At 36.1% G+C, this 22,959-nt stretch overlaps 1 protein-coding gene across 4 annotated transcripts in view; it reads left to right on the top strand.

The window, feature by feature from the left end:
- The window catches only part of LOC137286815 (protein lin-28 homolog), a 46,925-nt gene extending 24,706 nt beyond the window's left edge, over positions 1–22,219 (top strand). For all 4 annotated transcript variants that reach the window (XM_067818819.1, XM_067818821.1, XM_067818820.1 and 1 more), the window contains exons 2-4: positions 1,343–1,446; positions 17,153–17,325; positions 21,138–22,219. In XM_067818819.1, coding sequence (XP_067674920.1) covers positions 1,343–1,446; positions 17,153–17,325; positions 21,138–21,396 — 536 coding nt within the window. In that variant the 3' untranslated portion in view covers positions 21,397–22,219. The remainder of the gene's footprint in view (positions 1–1,342; positions 1,447–17,152; positions 17,326–21,137) is intronic.
- The last annotated feature ends 740 nt before the right edge of the window (positions 22,220–22,959 follow it).

Here is a 22,959-nt window from a genome sequence, read left to right as displayed (position 1 = left end):
TTATGGCTCCCCTTCCTCGTGGTACTTCCCTCAACCTTGCTCTAAACATGGCTTCACATTGAGGACACTCTCAGCATTATTGCTGACTTTGCAAAAATAAATAATGATGAGATCAAATAATACAACACTAATTTCATAACGCCGAATTTTGTCATTTTATCATTTACCTTGAACAAGTTAAATGTCAGTCAGAAATGAAAGTAGGCCTTTTAAGTGTAAGTATAATTGATTACCTTTACAGATGAACTTGTTTTGATTGCAAATTTGCTGTCAGTTGTGTGTTTTAAAGGAGTGTGCATTTGACTGAAACATACCCTAATAAAACTGTTGACATCTTGGAAGAACAATTGTAAAACTTTGCAGAAAATATATATAAATAAGAACACATAACTATAATGTATATTTCACCTGGATGTGAGTTTTATAGAGGATAATATAATTACCCGATTTGTGTGACTATGTTCTATGATAAAACCCAATGATGGAACCATTTTTTTGACTTACCAGCATCTATCTGCTTAACTGCTGTACAATCAGACACATCCATGCAATGTTACAGTTATGTGTACTAACTGTTTTTATGCTTGTTGGATTTGTATTAAAACTATACCATATTTTCAAATGTAAGTTTTGTTTTGTAACATATCTGCCTAGATAATTTCTGGAAATGTTATTAAATGTAGTGATGGTATCTTGATACTTTCTTGCAAGAGACATATCAATGTGTCACTGTATAATCCAGCATTGGAACTGTGCATTATAGCTGTTTTGTTAACACCATCAACATTACACATATGAACCATGCTGTATCCAATCTGGTTTAAAATGGCCAACGATTAGTATTGAGAAAGTTCATGAATCACAGTCGTATGCAAATTGTACATTGATTTCATGCCACATCGAAGGTTATCACATGTATTTTACACCTATTTATTCATTAGAATATGAACATTCATATGTGTTTTTACAGAGCATTTAATATGACACATATTGTACCCCGTGTGGTTTTATTGGCTTGTATTTGCAGCAAGTCATATTGATATGTTTTTCATTGATTTTCGTGTACATAATATTCATATGTTTTACCTATACCAAGTATATGATGTCCTAATCAATTATGTAGCATCTGCTTTCATTTCAATACATATGTTGATATTTGGGATAAAACCAGCACCATTATTTGACAGACTTTACCTCATGTTATCGAGTATTTGGTAAAGAGCAAGTAAAACATTTATTCCCACCCAGAAGACAAGCGTTTGAAGAGTTGTCAAAGCAAACAACGAAATGTAATTGCTTCTATTAATATATTTGTGTTTAAAGACATGCACTACTTTTTCAGGCGGAGGAGGCCGGAGAAGAGGCATGTGTAAATGGTTCAATGTGGCCAAAGGATGGGGCTTCGTGACCCCAGATGATGGAGGGCAGGATGTATTCGTACACCAGGTAGGAATACATATTATTACTTATACATATTTGTCAACCACGTCAAGTGCAAACAAAAGCCAAATTCTGAATAATGTAACCCCAAACCGTTTAACGAAGTCACCAATCTGTGCCCAATACCTGCAATCAAACAGTAGTAAGTTTTAGCAGAAAATGACATGCCATGTATATTTTATCACAAGCAAATAATGAATCGTATCTAAGTTATGAAGTATTCACACGTCGTGTACTTTGCTATACATAATTAATTTAAATATTGACATTTTAGCATTTTGAACATCGATGCCACAATATACAATTTATATCAGTATCCATTTTACTTACAGTTTATATATAATAGAAACCTCCTGTTCTTGATTAAACATAAAAACTTCACTATTGACATCTTAGCATAAGTATGGAACATCAATGCAATAAATAGGATTTTAAGATTTGGTATTCAGTTTTCTTACATTTTATCCATGTATGTACATGTACATGCATTGTGAGAACCCCTTGTCCAGAAATGTACATAATTAAATTGTAAATGCACATCTTAGCACAAGTATGTGGAACATTAATGTCATGATATATGATTAAGAAAATATTTGTTTCCTTCTGCATTATATAATTGAGATATAAACATGTACATGCACTATGACAACTTCCTGTTCTTGGCTATACATAATCAAAGCATAATTATGTGGGACATCAAAGCCATAATATATGATTAAGAAAATATCCATTTTCCTAACATTTCATATATGTATGCACATGTACAGGCATTGGAGGGAACCTCATGTTCTAGGATTTACATAATCAAATTATACATTCGTATCCCAGCACAAATATGTTGAACACATTTTTCACAATATAAGATTTAAGACCATATTCACCCTCTCCCCCACCCCCTACGTTATATGTGTAGATACAAACATAAACATGTGTTTTAGCACATCCTGTTCGTGGATATACATAATTAAATTATACATTAACATTTTAGCACACATTTTAGTATGTGGAACGTGAATGTCTATAATATTCAATATTCATTCTCCCAACATTATATATGCAGGTATAAGCAAAAACACGAATTGTAAGATCCTCATGTCACTAGACACTCGATATTGAAAGTTAAATCCCATGTATTTTATATAAATATTACATATATCCCATGTAAGTATTAAAGCAAATAGACTACGGTATCCTTCAACATAAACATCACCATAAGGAATAACCAAACGTCCTACAAAAGGTACGTTCAATATACAGCAAGGGAGAAAGACCCCATATAAGATTATAAGAAGAATCATCACATATGATACATATATTATATGATACATAATTCTATGTGAAAGGGATCGTTTTGTAAAACTATATCCATTCCCAGAAGCAGAGCTTAGCATAGCATACATGCTTGCTATTTATGTATGCAACAGTGAAGAACCCCCCTGTTTATGTTGCTATTACCTCCTCGATGTGCATTGTGTATGTGCCTATATGCATCTGTATGTACAGCTTATCGTGATACTTTGAAGTAAGCTTGATACAGATATCCCTGTGGGTCGTGTAACATTACTAACGAAACCATATCTGATTTATGGTCCTTTCTGTTGTTAACTCAATGCTTGATCATCGTGATTCATTAGCATATATGTCAATATATATTTGCCTGTGTGTGAAAAACATTTCAAATACCCCCGCTGTCTTTTCCTTTTTCCTCTTTTACTGAACAAATACATACACCCACACAGAGACACATATACTGACACACATGAACATGTGTTTATTATCTAATATCTACACACACTCATGTATATATGTGGATTTCATTCAAATATATATTCAAATGCTATTTATTCATTTTGCAAAAATAAACAATTCAATGCCATGTATTCCAATACATAGTGCACAGATGCCACGAAACACAAATTAATTATACAACAAAAAGATATATCGTTCAGGTCAGATGGTAAACTGTTTGGTTTTTAGCCAATTCAGTTGCAAAAGGGGTGAAAATCAAAGTTTTGTGACAGTTATTTTGATGGATTATTAAAAATCAATAATGACATCAGGTGCCCGCCAAAATTCCCCATGATAGTATCCGCTGTCACACAATGAACAAAAACAATAAATGATTAGAATTGCAAGAAATAGTAATGCGTTACCTTTGTATATATTAAGATAAATACATAACACATAAGTAATAGATATTAAGATATATGCACAACATATAAACTGTAGGTTTAAAAATTTGAAAAAAGTTTTTACAATGCTTATCATGGAATTATTAGTCATTGTAAAAAATATTAAATAGTAGGTAATTATGCAACATACCAATATCAGGATTAATTTGTTTCCCTTCATGATCATACGTTTCGATATGTACTTGTTTGATTAATGAATTTGTTGCTTGGATGATAACATATGTCCTTTATACTGGTCACATATAGACCTAACAGTAAAACCTACATCACATAGTCACGAATTGTATAGTAGTCTTGTGGGACTATCACTGTTGCAAATATTATATATGCATGTGTCTTTCAAGGATAGGAAATTGTACATCAAAATCACTATGGCCATGTTTCCCATGAAAACGATATTCAATAAGCTGTAGTAACCAGTCAATGACCTTATAATGAATTCTGTTGGGGAGAAATCAATTCCAGCTTGATGACTCTTCAGTAAGTGCATCATATGTATGTAAGATATAGTCCTGACTTTGCGATGTAGTTGCTGCTAACAAAGACAAGGAAGCAGAGACTTGGGGGACCCGAGAAAATATGGGAGTTAGGGGATGGATAAAAGAAAGGCCTATCGAATATCTACTTGAGTGTGACAAGCAAGAACATATATTATTGCCAAAGAGCACACAAAGCAAGGCCCTATTTCCTGTCACTGACTCTCGAACATGGAAGCGTAAATCTCGTGTAATCCCGAGGTATATTCTACTTTGTATAAGTCATTTATGTTCTCATCCAAAGTTTACTATTGTTGAACACCATTTTTTTGTCTCTGTATATAACTATGTAAGAATAGTTGATGTCAAATAAGTAATGACATTGATCTGTCATATTGCCATGCATGTCCATGTTGATTAAGGTGTACTCACTGTGTATTAGTGCTTGTCACGTTAATAAGAAAGGAGAATATTAACCACTGTTTTTGTCTTTAAACAGATAATAGGTGAAACAATTAAGCACCAGTAAATGCACAAGGGGTTTATAGTAACTAATTGCATTATGGTAAGTCATGTAACGTTAATTACTTATCTTCTGTGGCCGCTTGAAGTCTTGTCTCATGAATTTCTTAAAATACCAAATCAACCTCTCCTTATCTGCACGTTACTTTGTTTAGTTACACTGAAATATAATCAATATCATTAAAAATGCAAAACTATAAGAAATGTAAGTAACAGGTCCAATATAAACCGTTCCAATACTTTGCACTTTGCCTGCATGTGTTTTGTCACCGCTGAGCCTAACGTCATAGAAACACAGTTGAACATCTAGGTTGTGCTTAATCCTGTTTAAGATCGAATCCGGCGAACACTAATGACAGCTTTATGAGTTTCATGTTTGATGGCACACGGAGAAAATCTGTGAGAAAGTATAATACATAATAAATGCGCTGCCACAATGATTTACTAGTACAATGACTGCCGCTGTTTCTGCAACATTGTGGATGCTGAAAAGTAGGTCAATGGTGTTGCTGCAAATTCCGTATTCTGTTTGACGTTTAGTGGCTGCCGGTGATCGAAGATTATGTCCTTAATGACTCGTACTGCTGTTTGAATTTGGAGATATATTTCCTTCAGGTTAAAAAGAATCCATACCGATATGTCATAAGCTGTTGCGTAATGAAAAAATGAGTTATGCCATCATGTTTTCTGAATACCCCCAAACTACGCAGGGTCATAGAGTATATACCATTCATGCAACACATAGAAGCTACACATTACTTTTGCATGGCAGCTGGTTAGACCAAGATATATCCCATTGGCATGCTTCTAATTAGACCTACGAGACACGATAGGTAAAGGTGAGATATAAAATGCAGTAACGGTAATAATTATTTATCACAGCTACATATAGCCAGTATTTCTTCTTTGGTTCTTGATACAACGAACCAGCAAAGGAGTGGAGGGGTCTGGATCTCTAGTTACTAGTTCCTGAAGAGAGACCGATATTGACCAAGGTGAAGGTCGGCCAGCAGCGGGTCGCAGTTCCCGGTGTTTCAACAGTGATTGATCAAAATGGTCATATCTTCACAACCTCCCGTCCCATCCTTACACTGTGTTCTTTGATATATGTTACTCTCGTGTGGTGATTGTCAACTGGCCTTTAAGGTGTTAACAGCATACGATGCTTGGATATTACCTCTTCATTTGTTGTCAGTGCAATAATTGATTGATTTAAGATTGTATGTCAGAACGTTCTGCACAGGTACCACATGCTTTTAATCTTTGTGAGTTATTTTCCAATGAGATGAGTTTGCAAGTTTGATTCTTCAAAGGTTTGCATATCACTAACTATTAGTTAAGTTCAGTCATATGATGATTGCTTACTATGTTGATGTACGCTTGATATATGTGTCAGAAACGGACTGTGATTTGTTTTTACACATTCTAAATACACATATAACCAGCTGTTTTGAAGCCTTAATGAAATGATGTGACTGACATGTAATCTCGCTCTGTTTGCTTTCACAGCCATGTCTACATGACGCACCATGTTTGAAAACAGTCAAAATGCCTTGGAGTTAAACTAGTTTCTTTCAACAGAGAGGATAAACTAAATTAACCCTTTGAATTCTTCCATTACTTATGAATGAATGTGTGTTGGAACAATATATGCGCTTGTGTCATGTAATCTTTGTATAAGGATGCCGGTTTTACAACAACCGTCAAGCAATGCATTTGAATAAGACTCCAAGAGAGTCTTGTAATTTTGTTATCGGTGTAGTTGTGTTCTTGTGCATAAGATATTATTATTATTATCATTAACATTTTATTTGGAGTAAGACATGGTAAATGTTCATGGAGTAACTAACTAGTATGTTCCTTACAGGTCTGCACACTGATAATAAGGGAACCATATTAATTGCACTTATTTGGCATGTGTACATCAAAACATTTTTATTGCTTGTATGTGCTTATGTCTACTGTTGAAGACGGACGCATTCCTACATGTCATTAGTTAATGTAAAATTCTTATTAAACCACCCAGCAATAACGTCACTGATTGAATGGAGTCTGTAACCATGAAATCTAGACTTGATAAACGGCCCCTGGATGCCTTATTATTACATTGGCGTAAAGGAAGGCGAAGGATAAAAATAATGATATGGAGCCTATCAAACAGTCTGCACCAGGCTAGGTCCTTTACTAACAGTTGTTGCATGACCTTGGTCGCTTGGTAGGCACAGGGTGTTTTGTTGGGCGGAGAGGGTCTCCCAGACTTTCAAAGGCCGAGGGATCCCTGCTCTTGTTAGTCGGCGTCATGTTATCCCTCGCTCTAGGAGATAAAGGGAGAAGGGGTGGAGAGGTGGCGCTGTTTCCCGGGTCAGAGGTCACGTCAATCACTCTTCCACTCCTTGGAATGCATAAATGCCTAAAATGGTTCAAATAAACTCGATGAGAAATCTTTGCTTTTGTGGCATAGCGGCTCTAGTTCCAATTATGATATATAATAGGCGGAAATGGCACATTAATGAAAGTTTTTGGGAATATCCTGCGTCTAGTTTCTTCCAAAAATATCAAGTGACATTTACACTTTAAAAAATATAACCCTTCCTCTTCCTATGCGAAATCTTCCGATGACATGGTTAAAAGAAAAATAGGCAAATGTATGAAAAATGTCAAATGTTTTTGAAGATCATTGTACACGGTGTATGTACAGTGTATGATTTTTCTTAATAAAACATGTTAAAAACATTGCAATTTCACCAGTAGTTTTTGTTGCTGCTTGAGAATCGGTTCAACATTATCATATAATATATGATCGAGTAACACACATTTACACAAGACACGTGTCAAAGTGACAAAATATGATGAAGACATATGCCATGAAGAAATCATGAAGAATGCATATTCTCCACAACAAGTCCCCTCCATATCGCTATGTGGGTGTCAGTGAAATAACGATTCAATTGGAAGAGCAGTCAGAATGATAGAATAACCTCAGGCAAAGCACACGTTACCTGAACACATAAAGCCGTTTTGTTTACTCTTCTATTTTCGGTATCACTGTCTTTGTTTTCAATACGTTTTTCGTTTCGTTTCCGTTATTAGACTGTTTCTAAACGCTACAGTTTTCTTCCATGTGTCCATATAAGGATATATCAGATGATGGAGAAGTACTAAGTATGAGGTTGAAGGTCAGTTCACCAGAAAAGGAAGGCAGCTATTTCACAAAATATGACGGGGAGATGGGTCATAAATCCGGACAGGACTCGAAGGCATGTCTCATAAACACGAATGACAATTATGTTAATAAAGAAACGCTAATCTAACCACCTAGACATGATGAGAACGACCATGACACCTTTGACGTAAAGTATGAATACAGGATTATATATTTCACAAAACGTTAAGGCAGTTATCACATTATCACAGAAGTATTTCATGAAGCAAACCTAGGAAAATAGGAGAGTTATTTCTTTCGTTGTCCTCGAAAAAATGAGATGGAAAAGTTAGACGGTCTCAAAGGCAAAGGGCAGTTTAGCACAGAGTCAAAGGCTCTCATAGCTCAAGGTAATTATTATTCGGAATTGAAAATATGGTTATAAACACAAGGACAGCTGGGCCATGAAACAAGGTAAGAATAAAGGTTATTTCACGATAAGGAGTGTTGTCTATCCTTTATGGTAAGGGTAAAACAGTAGACTAGCAGCATATGTGATGTGGGTTAAACGAAAGAAACACGTTAACAGTAAAAATGAATATTTTGATTGGCCTATAATAAAACTGATAATAAATTGATGGATAGATAGATAGATAGATAGATAGAAAGAAAGAAAGAAGAGCTGCGTGTAGTAATAACAAGGAAGTTCTATCAAGCTAGAGTTAGTTATGTCTAAAGAATAACAGGAAAAGGCATTTCATAAATAAGGAGGATAGTTGCCTCTTACTGAAAGAAGGATGAATGTGTGCCAAAATAAGGATAGTCATCTCTCATGAATAGGAAGTGTGCATAAGCTGTCAGATATGCTATGAGAGGAAGGTTATAACCCATGAACGGATTGTTACCTTCCCAAATCTATGGATTGTTTAATCTCACATGTAAAAGGGTAGTGATCTGACCGATACAAGAACAAGTATCTCCCAATATATGAAGAGTGCATTTGTATCAAAATAGGGATTGTTATCTCTCGGGAATAACAGGGATATACATTTCATAAATAAGGTGGATAGTTGCCTGTTATAATATCAAGGATGCCTAGTTATCTCCCAATAACAAGGATTGTATGCGCTACATAAATAAGCAGCCGGTTATCCCACTATAAACAGTGTCACCCAAGAGACCCATGGATTGTTCAATCTCAAAGTTAAAACAAAAGTTATCAAACCAAACCAAGTACAAGTACCTCCCAAAATCAGGATAGCTGATGAAGTGAGAGAGATTTTGTGTGCTGAATTAGCGGAATCGTGTCTGAAATAAATATATCCTATATGACATGGACATATAAGCGACAGGTGTACATAAATTCTGTCTTCAAGGTAGACAAGATAGACCCACTTATCAGGATATCGTTTCACAGTTAGCATACCTCAAAGCACTAAGGTAATATTTTCTCAAATTAAAAAGTAAAATGGTATCCACAAAGAAGCAGTTAATTTTGTCCTTTTGTGAAATTTATAACTCTGCTAAAACACACGCTTGAACAAGAAGGATAGTGACCTCCAAAAACTAATTTATAAGTTATTCGTCTTTATCAATTTTAAGATTGAACTAGGATAGAATTATTCCGAATAACAAATATGAATAAATTAAGCTGATTCTTTACACCATTGACACAAAAAGAAAGATATCTGCACTCAGTACGTTTGGGGCACATAGGCAAATGCTTTATTACGTTAAACACACACAGAGATAATCACACAATCACACTCATGCACAGTGCACCCTGACTATTATGCCACCCTGGATATAATGCCACGTTTTTGCCAGAACGGACGTCATGCCCTTGTAGTACCATGGTTATAATGCCACTTACTTGTGCACACACATATATATTTGCTCCATAATTTATGTGTAGTTAGATTCGTAATAACAATGACTTAATATTCCTATAAGTTCGATTGTTTATACAAGGCCAGAATGAGTCTATGTGATCAATTTTATTATGTCGTTTACATATATATGTCCTACAATAGTGTGAGTATATCTCATGCCTTCCAAGGCTCAAAGCATCTATGATTTAGGAGTACAAAAGTACTTGTACTACTACATAATTAATACAGGAATATATCAGTGCTAAGCATGATCCGTTTGTATATATCATGACTATACTCGCTCAACAACTCAGTCTATTTTAGGTATGACATTTAAGAGTCATATAGCCAAATTGAAGAGTAATTTGAAGTACGTTTGTGATTGGGTAGATTTACAGCTAGTCTTTGAAATAAACATGTTTACTGAAAAGAAGAATTTGTTAATTAAAATTATAAATACAATAGATAAGATAAGATAAGATATTTTATTGCATGGCATTCCATTAAGAAACAGTAGCAATTCTCTAAACTATAAATAAACTACAAATATAAAACACAATAGAAATACACATAGATGAAAAGTAGCCCAGAGACTTTCTTCATTTTCAATAACTGCGGGCGGTAATCTAGACTTGCCACACATTCTAGCCTTGCATGGACTGCATTGGGTACATTTGTTTTAGAGGCTGCATCACTAGTGATTATGAGGAATCCTCAATATCAGATAGATGTGCAACATTCAGTTCTAAGTTTACGATAAACTGATCAAACATGCTCACACATCTTTAAAATAAATTGTTGAATTTTGCGTCCACTAAAACTATGTCAATGAGGAGTTGGCTCATGTGTATTGCGAACACCTGGTGTCATCACTGATGTCGGTTATCTATTTTGTATACTTTTCAACATTATTTTTCATTTTGAGCACAATGACATCTCTTTGACAAAAAGGGACAGTACATTCTCGGGCTTTGGTATTTACGTCTAACATACCGGAAACAAACTCCGGTATATTTTTTGAGGAGTTGTTTTCTTGACTCGAATGCAAAACGTTTTATAAATTATTTCCAAAACCCGATTTCACGACCCGGTCATGGTTTGTTGCTGTGACCTCTGTATGACCCCGGGTCATGTGACAGCAGGGGTCGAGACCGGTGTTCCGTCGGTCAAGTCATTGTACTATTCAGGTCGTTTAAAAATGTTGTAAAAGTCAAATAAACGCGGCGCAATGGTGTGGGATATAAGGACCACGAAATGTGTAAGTCAGTCAAATTATTTTTATTTACTATTTACTTTTCCTAAAATATAATACCGATTTGTATATATGCTCATATTGATTATTCATGCACATAGTTATTACAAAAGATCTGTCGTTAGGTTACCAACTGCCCGTGTTAGTGTTATGAAAACTGTATATCTTACATGCGTATTTACTAAAATTAAAAAAATATATATATATATTTTAATTGGCGTGGTACCATTTGCTATTTCAACACTTAGTAAATATCAACATTTATATGATCACTGAGCACTCGTTACATCCACTTCTTAAACGTAAAGCTATAATTAATCTTCCTGCGTTTACACAAGTAAGTGTCACAAAACAAAATGAAAAATCACTCTTCTTACACGTGCCATGAAATATGTATTAATATGTTTCTCATGTATAGTGCATGGATGTCTGTGGAACCTGATACCGGTGTGCCTTTTCGAAAAAAAAACATGCTTTGTGGATCATCGGTATATAGCCTGCAACTCAAATCACACAAAACGGATGTCATGGTGCATGGTATATTTTGGAACTTACTGATCCCACATAAGGGGCATAAGGTGTTGTTCATCACCAGGTCTGGCATCATGCTGGATGGTGATATAGTGGTTCTATGTGTGGTGTTCTTTTTTGATGATTCGTTCTTCTTAAAAATGGTCACAATATGTTTCTGAAGGTATCGCAATATCACCTGTCACCACCCTTTCCTTTTATGGACCGAGACACAGAATGTCCACGTTTGGATGATCCAAAACGGAACTGATACGATATGTTATATATGATGCACTACACCGCTATCTCCATGTTAGGCATTGTCATGTTTATATTTCTGGTAACATGGAAGATCAGTGTATGTTTATTAAGACCAGGTGACATATTGAAGCTCCAGGAGTACAACAGGGCCAAATGTCACTCCATAGTGTGGCAGAACTGAGAGTATTGATCAGATTCGCCTGTGACGTCAAAGATAGCAAGTAAAATATGACATCGGCTTGGTGTGTTCAAACCAGCGCTTTTAGTTGCCCCTTTTATACTGGTATCTGAAACTCGGAGCTCTCTAGCTAGTACCAGTGAGTGAATTCAGTTTTACGCCGATGTTAGCAGTACTCCGGCAATATCACGACGGGCTCTAGAACATGCAGTCTTGCTGTCGTGTAGTCCTGTGTTATCGGAAGAGAATGACCAGAAGGAATTAACTATCTCTGATAAAGATGATGTTGGTGTATTTTCTATATTTTGATCAGTCAAGAGATTTCAATGTGCGTAATAACTTACTATATTATCATTAACGATCCTACTGTTAGGGGCATTAAAATGATACTATAACATACATTACATTAATGCACCATGCACTTTAATTTATGGTGAAATCGGTCGAACAACAATTGCAACGCAAGACTGTTTATTTAATCTCAAATAACACATTTCCAAAACATTTGTATCGATTGAAATCGGTGTTAATGTATTCGTAAGGTTCCTACTGAATTTGTGGTGTATTGTTATTAACACAGTTTTGTAGAAATCCCTCATCCAGCATCACAGACTTCATTACCCATTTGGATAACGATTGATGTTTTCACGTCCATGCCGAATTCTGTCAATTATTACCCTATAGTAAGTAAAACCATGCAAGGTTGGCACTAAGAGGGTAAGTAGTGTATAACAATCCCCCGAATTCAATTTTGTGTGGGATTAACAAAATGCTTGCTGATTAAGTAGCACATGAGATTTTATCTCCAGTCTGTGTTTGAAAGGATGAGATGCATAGTCTATACATCAATCACACATTACTCTTTACCTCTTTGTATATGTTCACTGCTGTGGAATCAACAGGAACATGCTCATCAGCCAATCATATTACAGGAGATTGGTCAAGCTAACTACTATACCGTGGTCAGGCAACTAGGTCAGTGGGTAATATTGGCCTTTATTCAAGACGAAAAGAAAGAGGGTCTAGTGGACTATTGTATCATCTACTCTTTACTTACAACACATTTTTGTTCTAAAATGAACAGCGTCAGATTGCCTCTTAGAGCTTCAATGTTTCCTTGTGAGTTGGTAGAACATTCTATGCAGGCTTGTGTGATTTACATATGAGAACAGGGCATTAAATATGCAGCTCTAGTTGAACAATGCGCACAATTGTAATTCGTTGATGCTATAATGAATATGATTGCAGTATATAAAAGAACCAATTTTATGTGTTCATCGATAAATCGATACGTGACCAGCGGTCCGAGTATATACTCTATATTGATAAATGGGTCAAAATCACGTGCAGTCCATTAATGAAACGACTATAAGGGCAAGGTTTATAACGTGGACAGGGTGGTCAGTTAACGTGCATATATTATTCAAGTTTGCACGATTTCTCTCCCCTTACATGAACCCGTAAGATGGCGTCGTGTAAACGAATGTAAAATTTCTTGCAGACAATCTGAAAACACGACACAATTTTCACTACAAATTGCATTGCTAAGATTAGGGTATATTAAACATGTGATATATACATACGTTTTCAGCAACACAACGACACTGACATACTTGATAATAACCAGTGGCGATCTTATCAGGAATGCACTCATAAGTACATCATGTGATTTCCAGATATATTTATAGACATTAAATGAGATAATAATACCATTATTGAAAATGCGAACACATCACTTTAAAACACGTGTAAACTACCAGAAGGTCATTTTGGATGATTTTTGAAAAGGTTAGTGCTCGTTCATTCGATGGATCCTGCTCATGTTTTGTGTAGTATTTTTACATGAAGGTTGAACATGTTCAAGGATATAATTAATGGTTACTGAAGACTCATTTCACATTTACACACACTCGTTAATCTTGTCCCTTTACCCCTTTCATCTATGATCAAACCTGACCACGATTTTCAGATAGATATCAATCCACACAGTGTAACAATCTGAGAATACCATACCTCATGATTGTATATATTATTTTATATATTATTTTATATATTATTTTATGTATTATGATAATGTAACGGAGAATTGTTGATGTTTCTTCATTACTATTTAAAGTTAATGTATACATAACTCCTTTAAAGATACAAACTTACGATGATCAACGAAAACCTTGATTTCATGCCGTTAGATTGGGAATAGTCAAGATATTTTCATCATTGTCATTGGAACCTATTTCTACGACTGTTGATACGTCTGTAAAATAGTTTCATTTAGCATATGCCATCAATATCTAAACAACGGTCGAGATTCGCGATCGATTTAATGATTTTCTGAATTATTGGCTAATTGGCTAATTTCATCTGTTACTTTGTGTTTTTGTATTGAACGTTGTGTTTCAAAACGTATGTTTTAGGTCACTGTGTTATCATTGAAAATTCGTCTATATTGTCTCAGTGCACTGATTTAATTAAAAACAATATTAATGAATATGAATTTGCTTGATAAAACTGTTATATGACGTATTCGAAATATACACTATCAGATAACATAATATGTTCTAAACCTCCGAATCGCTGAATATATCATGTCAATTTGTTTTTACTGATAGATGATCAAGTCTAAAACATCTCCAGATATGAGAGATCAAATACGCCCGGAGAAATGATATCCCTACGCGACTGTCTGGGACTGTCTTGCAGAGCTGCTCAGACAGTTAAATGCATAAACTCTCTGTGTCATCGATTTTGTTCGAACATTCATTTTGCAAATCTCCATCCAATTTTGCTACCCGTAAATGCCTTTAACCAAGCTTATGATAATATCTATGTGGATGAACACGATGAACAAATGAGGACTTATCTTAAGGTTACAGGCGAAGACACACAGTTATAAATAGTCCGGCTTCTCGGCCTTAGCAGCTCGGACCAGGGTTGCCAAGGGGACGATTTTAAAGCTAAATTCTATTTTCAAGAAACCATGGAATATGAATGCAAACATGCTTTTACACATGACACTTACATTATGTCATATTACATTATGTTACATTCGTGTGTAATGTTGACAGACATTACCCTATTTGCAGCAGATACTCTTCTAGTTTATATGATTAACGCATTTCTGGTAACGGCTGTGTGACCACACAATACCACGAACTCGGATTATTTAGAGCAGAAACATACATATGAACTACCAGTATTAAGGATACCCGTAAGAAATAATTAAATCCTCCTGTTATTATAATCAAATCCTTTTACAGCAAGAATTGGTGTTAGTCGTGTACCATCGTGTGCCATCGTTTAAGGAAAGACAAAACTTAAAAGAACACAGGATATTAGTAGATACGTTTGTACATACATGTATTTAGACAGAAAGAGAAAACTTTTAAATGTGATTTTTTAAACTAGAAAATTTGATGTAAGCCTTGCCAACATGAACATACATTTTTCGTTAATTTTCCAAATAAATTATTTCAGTAAATATGTATATACATCATATGAACAAGGGCATGGTATTATGAAATGTGAAATGCACACAATACATGAAAATGTTTGAAGCCACACTTCACTTTCAAATTTCGTATTTATTGCGTTTCTAATTTTGTAATCCTATGACATGTGGTAAATTCCGTTGTATATAATTCACGAACAATAACTTGTAGTGTCGGAATAATTCTAAAACGTGGGTATAATAAATAATGAAAAGCTGGACGTTTTAGTGAGTAACACGCAAACAAACACTTTTGTCTCGACAAAACTGCATTCGTTGTTTGCATTTCATGGTGAAATAGAAAACATGGTAAGATGATAATTGTTATAATTCCATGGTAAAATAAAATCAGTCCATACGTGAAGGCATGTTTAAGCTTTCATTACGATAATCTGGTATATAAATCAAGTAAAAGTTTAGGGCAGTCAAGCCATCAATGAACACCGAGGCTTTATTTTCCTCATGAAATGAAAGCTCCAAGATCCTATTTGCTAAATATTCACCCAACGTACCAGATATTAAACTATCGGGTGTGCAAAAGAACACGTGTGAACAACGAATTTGTACCACATGTAAGGTCTGAGATGATCACCATCTGTCGTCAGTCAAATATAACTGAGAAAGAGAATTTCGTTTACTAAATAATCATTAACATATAACAAACATAACAAATAATTCTTTATAATAAGAAACAGTTCTTAATTGTTCCTAATCACAGTTTCGTCAAAACAATCCTCAGAATAGGTGATCTTATCCATTTAGTTCAGTACAGTTCCTATGTGTACAACTATACCATAAATTTGCGCATTTTCAATTTCATTTTCCTGTATTGCATTTGTTATAAATTTATATCTTAAAAACCTACCTCAATTGTGTCTGGAAAATATCCGTAGAATGGATACATATCCAAGTGTCATATCCATATTTTGTAGAATATTGATACTGTTTCTTCAATGAAACATGACTACATAGTTATCTTTAAATCTTATTTCCAGATCGGTCATCTTTTTCACGAACAATTGGTGTATTTCTATCTCTCACAGAGATCACACAGAGATTTATAAATACACATTTGCTGTAGTGTCCAAATCGTACTGTCAACTTTCTTCCGTCAGATTTCATATAAATATGGAAAAGTTTCATGTTTTTATTATTATTTGTCGTTATAAATCAATACTTCATATTCTTCTATAAAATATCGCTGTACATATATGTATATTTTTAAACTTTAGATGATATTATGTTAATATTTTCCAAATATCCATAACGTAATTTATCTAATGTATTGAAAACAGGGCGGCACAAAATCTTTAAAACTGAGAGTCAGTGTTCATCAACAATTTATTGCCCTGAGTACAGGGCAAAAACATTTCCGAAAATCCTTAATCCCTAGAACTAACTCCTGGAATGTATATTTGCAGTATATCTTGCATCTATTCAACAGCGATGACATATAATAAGTCAGTTACATTCTTCGCATAAAGATTGTTTTCTTCTGATATAAATGAAACATTAGTGTAGAAGAGTATCCAGACATGAACATCATCAGATTTCCATTTCCATAAAAGGGCATAATAGCTCAGAAAATTAAATGAATATAAAATTATATGAATATCTATCGTTCCATTATTGAAATGTATAATATTTTACATTATTTCTGCATATACGCACGTCTTCAGAGCCAAACGAGATGCAACGCAACTTTGTAAATAAATATCTCCAAGATACTGAATTAATTCTACCTGAGACGTACCATTTGCAATCTATTCTTGCTAGCATTGAAAGAATCTGATACTAATCTTAGTAAGTACTTGTTTACAGTCGGTGATTAAGAAGTCTGGATTTCGGAGCCTGGGGGAAGGTGAGATCGTCGAATTCGACAGCAAACCCTCAGACAAGGGGATGGAAGCTACCCTTGTGTGCGGCCCCGGGGGTACGGAGTGTCGGGGGAGTGACAGAAGACCCCAGTCAAGGAGGAAATTCAGGAAAATCAGGTAAATATGCTGAAAAATCATTGGAAGCTTTAACTGTTAAAACAATCGAACATATTGAATAAAAGGTGCAACGACACGTGGAACGAAATGGAAATATTTCCCCCTTCCATATATTTTACAAACTACCTCTAGTAATTGTTTTTACATCCGTCTAACTTGACAGCCAAATATATGTTTGGCGGTAATACGGGAATACTCCGTGTCTCTTTGTATTATTTCAAATTGTAAATTCCCTGCTATCATAAATATTTTAGGAGTTCACCATCGGAAAACGCTAACCTTTAAAGAACGTGCATAATTTTTTTATGCCAGTTTTGTTTTTACAACCCAAAAAATACACATTGATTGACATTAATACATCTACGTGCAACGCAGATCTCTTTAAGATATTTATTTCCGCATATATTGCACTGTCGTGTAATTCACGATTCGTTCGTGTTCTGTTGTTATTAGGGACAGAAATATGAATATCATAGGAATTAGGAAACGAAAAGAAATAAATATACTTGTAATAACACAACTTACAAAAATGTAATGGCACACCCCTGCGCGTGTAAGATATTATGGGCTTGAAGCGGAATTTCACATTCTTCTTTTTGATGAGTAAATTAAAATGAGCATAACATCAGGAATAAACGCAATTACACACAAAGTCATTCCATAAAATAAACACAAGGCTTTATCAAGGTTTATTCGGTAGGTCGTTTTATATATTTGGAATATGAATAACTGGATCTTCACACGACATGTGACGCACATCTGTAACTTTTCATATAGGTAATTAAGACTCAATTATTCTTTCTATCAAACAGTGACAGGGAAGAAGGATGCTTTACTGAATAGAGACGCCAATGTATTTTTCAGGGAAATATATTACATTATTCCTAAGTTTATTCAAGATAATATCCCCCACCCTAGATAAGATAAAACATTTCTCGTGTACTATTCCATGGAGAAACAATGGCGTTGTTTCGTACGCAACAAATATATACACTGTGAATACAACACGCAATACACCTGTATAGATGGCCTGTATATGCTGTATGTGCACTCCATTTGTGTCAACAGATCTTTAATCTTATACATATGAAAATGATTACATTTACCATCGTCTTATAACGGAGATTTCTCTGATTTACAAAGCAGATGAACAGAACTTGAACCTAACTTGAATCAGGTACAGCTGATGATAGCAACGATACATATTGATGCATATTGATGCACGTGATAATGTGCACGTTGCACGTACAGGTAGGTTTTGCATACGTTTCAGATACAATAATCAAAATATTCTGAAAAGGAGATCGATGCACCCGACTTCTTGGTATCTCAAGACCACTAGGGTGTCAGAATATTTTCAGCATATGTGCTTACGAAAACGTGGTCGGAAAAGTTCGCCAAGTTTATTTTGGTCATCGTGTACACACTCCCTACAAACAGAGTATCATCTCCGAACATCGTTCACATGCTTTTTACAAGAAACTAGCAGGCAGATCGATATAGTCTAACATCTACAGCAGCAGCACCCGCGACCTTTCACCTTCACCTTGAAAACATGACCTCTAGCTGCTGCAAAATGTCGGTGTATCTCATCCCACACAAAGAGCTGCTGACCGATGGCTAAGCTCCACCCACTGGCCAGTGAATGTAGGTCATAGGGAGACGATATTGACTAGCTTGTGTTGTTATGGTATCGGTCAAGCCCAGCCCAGCGGTCAATGCTGAGCGATGTACACAGTAATGACTTGTTCGTGAAGATAGGTTTGACTGTCCACGCAGATTGGTTTGACAATAATAGCATGGAAGAACCTTGAAATAAGTGTCGCCGAAGTAATACTGCTGAAACGTCCATCGTCGGTTTTAAGATTGTAATTCCAATTCAAATTAGCCTACTTTTGTTCATCATTCAAAATATTGCACTTCAAATTTTCACTGAAACGCTAAATCATTTGCTTGTCTAATCGCGCAATGAGGTATACACCAAAGTAGCAAGTGGGTACAAAGTAAATTGTACCAAAATACAAAATTCATGTTACTACAAAGGAAGTAACCCAAAATGTGAATCTCAACACCCACACACAATCTGTACCTTAATATATAAAGAAATAAGGTTAGATTAAAGATAACCATATTCATAAAAGTCTCTGATCGATACTGATAATTGAATCGGTTCAATTAATTGAATCAGTTTGCCATCGGTTATGCTATGGTCTCTACTAAAAGTCGTAAAAGTAAATGCTTAAAGAGCGAACATCTCAAGGCGGCCAAATTGAAATCGTTTTTCGCGATACTCTTCTCATCAGAGTAGCAATTGAAAGACGATGATACGCTAAATGGCAATCGCTATTTCCATCTTGTGTTGAATACTGATCGTGTTCTACCTGTTGTATGCATCATAGATCTTGAGCTACGAGTTTTTCGGTCTGTTGGAAGCATGCTGTTTGAAATACTGTCAGCGCCATGCGTTGACATACTACGAATATATGAAGCACTTGAGATAAGACGCAAATTGTCTGCGGTTTGAGCGTTGAACCACAGTCTCTGTTTGGCTGGTTCTGCTCTAGCTTCGCCACTGCTACTATCGATTTATGCTAATACAAGCAAGTGTCTATTTATAGCTACGGAAGATGTAAAAACGATTTTATGCAATTTCGTGTGATTGCGTAATACAGAAAATATCAGTTTAGTTATAACGAGGTTAAGCCACTGTTTAAGATGTTTGTATTAAGTGCATTTTTGGACCCGCGTTTGAATTCTGAATCTTGAAGCCCCGTCGAATCTGAGGAATACGCTTTGATAATTATTGATATCCACACATGCGCCAACGCACACACGCACGTACACATGTATGTATGACATAATAGAACACATATTACACAAAAATCAAAGCATAACAGTGATTTGTACTGAAGCTGATTGTGTTTGTATTGTGCAAGGTCCATATCTGTAAGCACAGACAGTTGTTATAGAAAAAAAAAACATATGTATGGAAACGATGATGTATGTACGTACGTTTGACAAAAGATTCCATCTGACTGTATATCATATTTTTAATACCACATTAGCAGAATCAGCAGGGATCCGAATCTGATTGATTTCAATAGTCACAGTGCCATCGAGGTACAAGTCATCAATGCTGAAATGATATTACATAGTTAATATAGTACTCATTAGTAGCATTACTGTTACGTTATCGACCATCAGGATGTATCGATTTGAATGTTGTCGGAATCGTATTCTTGGCTCTTTCGGAAAGATGACATCAATAACGGCCAGTGATTATGCACCTTATGTCTTTGAACATTAACTTGTATGATTGTGGAAGAGAGCTCTGGCGGGTTATATCACACCAAGCGAGTTGTCCTTTCAAGAAACTGTGTATTGTTATTGCCGACGACTGATTAATAGTTTAATGTGAAACTTAGGTTCTTTTCATTTGGATGTTTAAGGTTTCTTAAGGTATTACTTCCACGGCGGGAAAATTGAGACTTTGCGGTGTTGAGTTCAGTGTTGTGTTCGTCTTGTCATATCACATTGACAATATGCAAACGATTTGTATTTGGCTTTACTTGAATCAGTGCTGCGGGGAGAACACATTAAAAACATTTTAACATTTATTCTGTCTACAGATTGTAAATGTTAATGTCAAAGTTTCAGGTTTCAATAAAATACTTCTACAGAATCATCTGAATGAGTCAGTATAGGAGATACTGTGCGGATATTGATTGGCTGATATCTGGCAAGACGAAGACCATTCTATTTCATAAATGCTTTGCTGGTACTATTATAATTGGTTATCATTTCTGTTCTAGATGCTACAACTGTGGGGAAATAAGCAACCATATTGCTGCAAAATGCCCGTGTGGCCCCCTGACGAAACGTTGCTACAACTGCCGTTCTGAAGACCACCTCGTGGCCGACTGTCCACACCAACAGCAGCAGCAACAACAGTCCCACGTCTTTACCTCACCTAGTACATTAGGCAGGAAGGGACGCAACGGAAACAGCAACGGGAACGGCTATGACAGCGGCGACCCGTCCATGGGAATGCCCCAGATCGGTCCAGTATGACGTCATACTGCGTCGCTAGGCAACGTTGATCAGAAGAGGACAAGGGCGGGTTTTGAATTATCGCCCCTGTTTACTAGGAACAAACATGTTACGCTGTAGTGATGTACGAACGATTTGACTGTCAGTGTATGACATATTTGCCGCCATATTTGCTCCAAACCACGTCATGCTGATCTCAGTAGAGGCCACGTGCTGACGTGAGTCCACGTGATTGTAGTGGTGCTATGTTGCAGGATATGGCCAGACTGACAAGCCCTTGTCACCTCTAATAGATTGGCGTCCATATTTCAGATGTGGATACCCGAGCGAGCTCGAGTGTGAGTCTCGTGTCACTTACATTCTCCTGATGTTCTTCGTTAGATGTGAGATGTGTTGCAGTCAGTAGTACTTTAGATATGTCTTGGGACAAGGCCACCTTGATCCCTAACACACGGATATTATCAAGCCAAAGAAATATACAAGTTTATTGTGGAAAGAAAAGATACCCCTAGCAACGTATGAAGCTGTATATGCTGTCACGCAAACAGTAGTGAACTCGACGACGTCGTGCGACGTGATGACGTCACGTCGCCTGCACGAAGTCGTCTTAAGTGGACAGAGAGTTGTGCAGAGTTCAGCTCCAGACTTACTGTGGACACATCGGCGTAGGACTCGGGTATCCGACCAGTGAACAGTGATGTCACCTGTGACGTCATGCCCTAGGCATTCAGTGACGTATCAGCTACCTCAAACAGCCACTCGCTAGGGGGGTTGTCAAAACCTGAGCACATGAGAGTATGGCTCGCTGCACCAAGCGGGGGATGGAGGGAAGAGGGGTTAAAAATTGGGGGAGGAGAAGAGAAAGGAGGTCGGTGAGCGGGTGGGTGTGCACAGATTTACTCCATCATCTATCTACCTCACTGTCCAGAATCAGGTATCTAAAGATGCTGTCTCACTTGAACCCTCACTGAATCAGTATTCTAGTATGAATACATGGTAGTCGCGACACCATGACTGTCTCTAGGCGTCGTGCGATATAGATTTGACTTTGATATCTAGATTCATGCTTCATTTCTGTTTTAAACATTTCGTTTTTCTACGTTTATTCGGTACACTTTGTGGAATGATTGTGCAATATTTCAAAATCATGTTAATTTTTTTCCAGAACTCTTCATCCTCATTCTATGAATGAGTACCAAGATATGCAGGAACCTGATTATCAAAATGGTACTCAATATCAAGCGTGAGACAGCGTCTTTACTATATATTATTTTTGCGGAGGTACGTTTTTTTCTAGATGTAAATTGTACAACATTTATGTTGGGACATGTTAAATTTTATTTTGTTGATGATTTTGTATTGCGTGACGTCATCTTTGGTGGAGTCGTTGATTTTTCAAAGATTTGTCTCCTAGTCATTCTGGTACTTGTGAGTCGTCGCCCTTTGTTTCTCATGCGCCGTCAGGAACTGTACGTGTAGGTTCATATACCACTGATAATCAAAATAACGCAAATCGATAGAGATCCTGGTCCGATAAGAGGATCCTTGAGCTGAGACTAATGTAACCCGAATACTCGGACATAG

This window comes from Haliotis asinina, chromosome 6 (assembly GCF_037392515.1).
Source record: "Haliotis asinina isolate JCU_RB_2024 chromosome 6, JCU_Hal_asi_v2, whole genome shotgun sequence".
NCBI lineage: Eukaryota > Metazoa > Mollusca > Gastropoda > Lepetellida > Haliotidae > Haliotis > Haliotis asinina.
The sequence above is the reverse complement of the archived record's forward strand: the minus strand, read 5'-3'. Positions and strand labels throughout refer to the sequence as shown.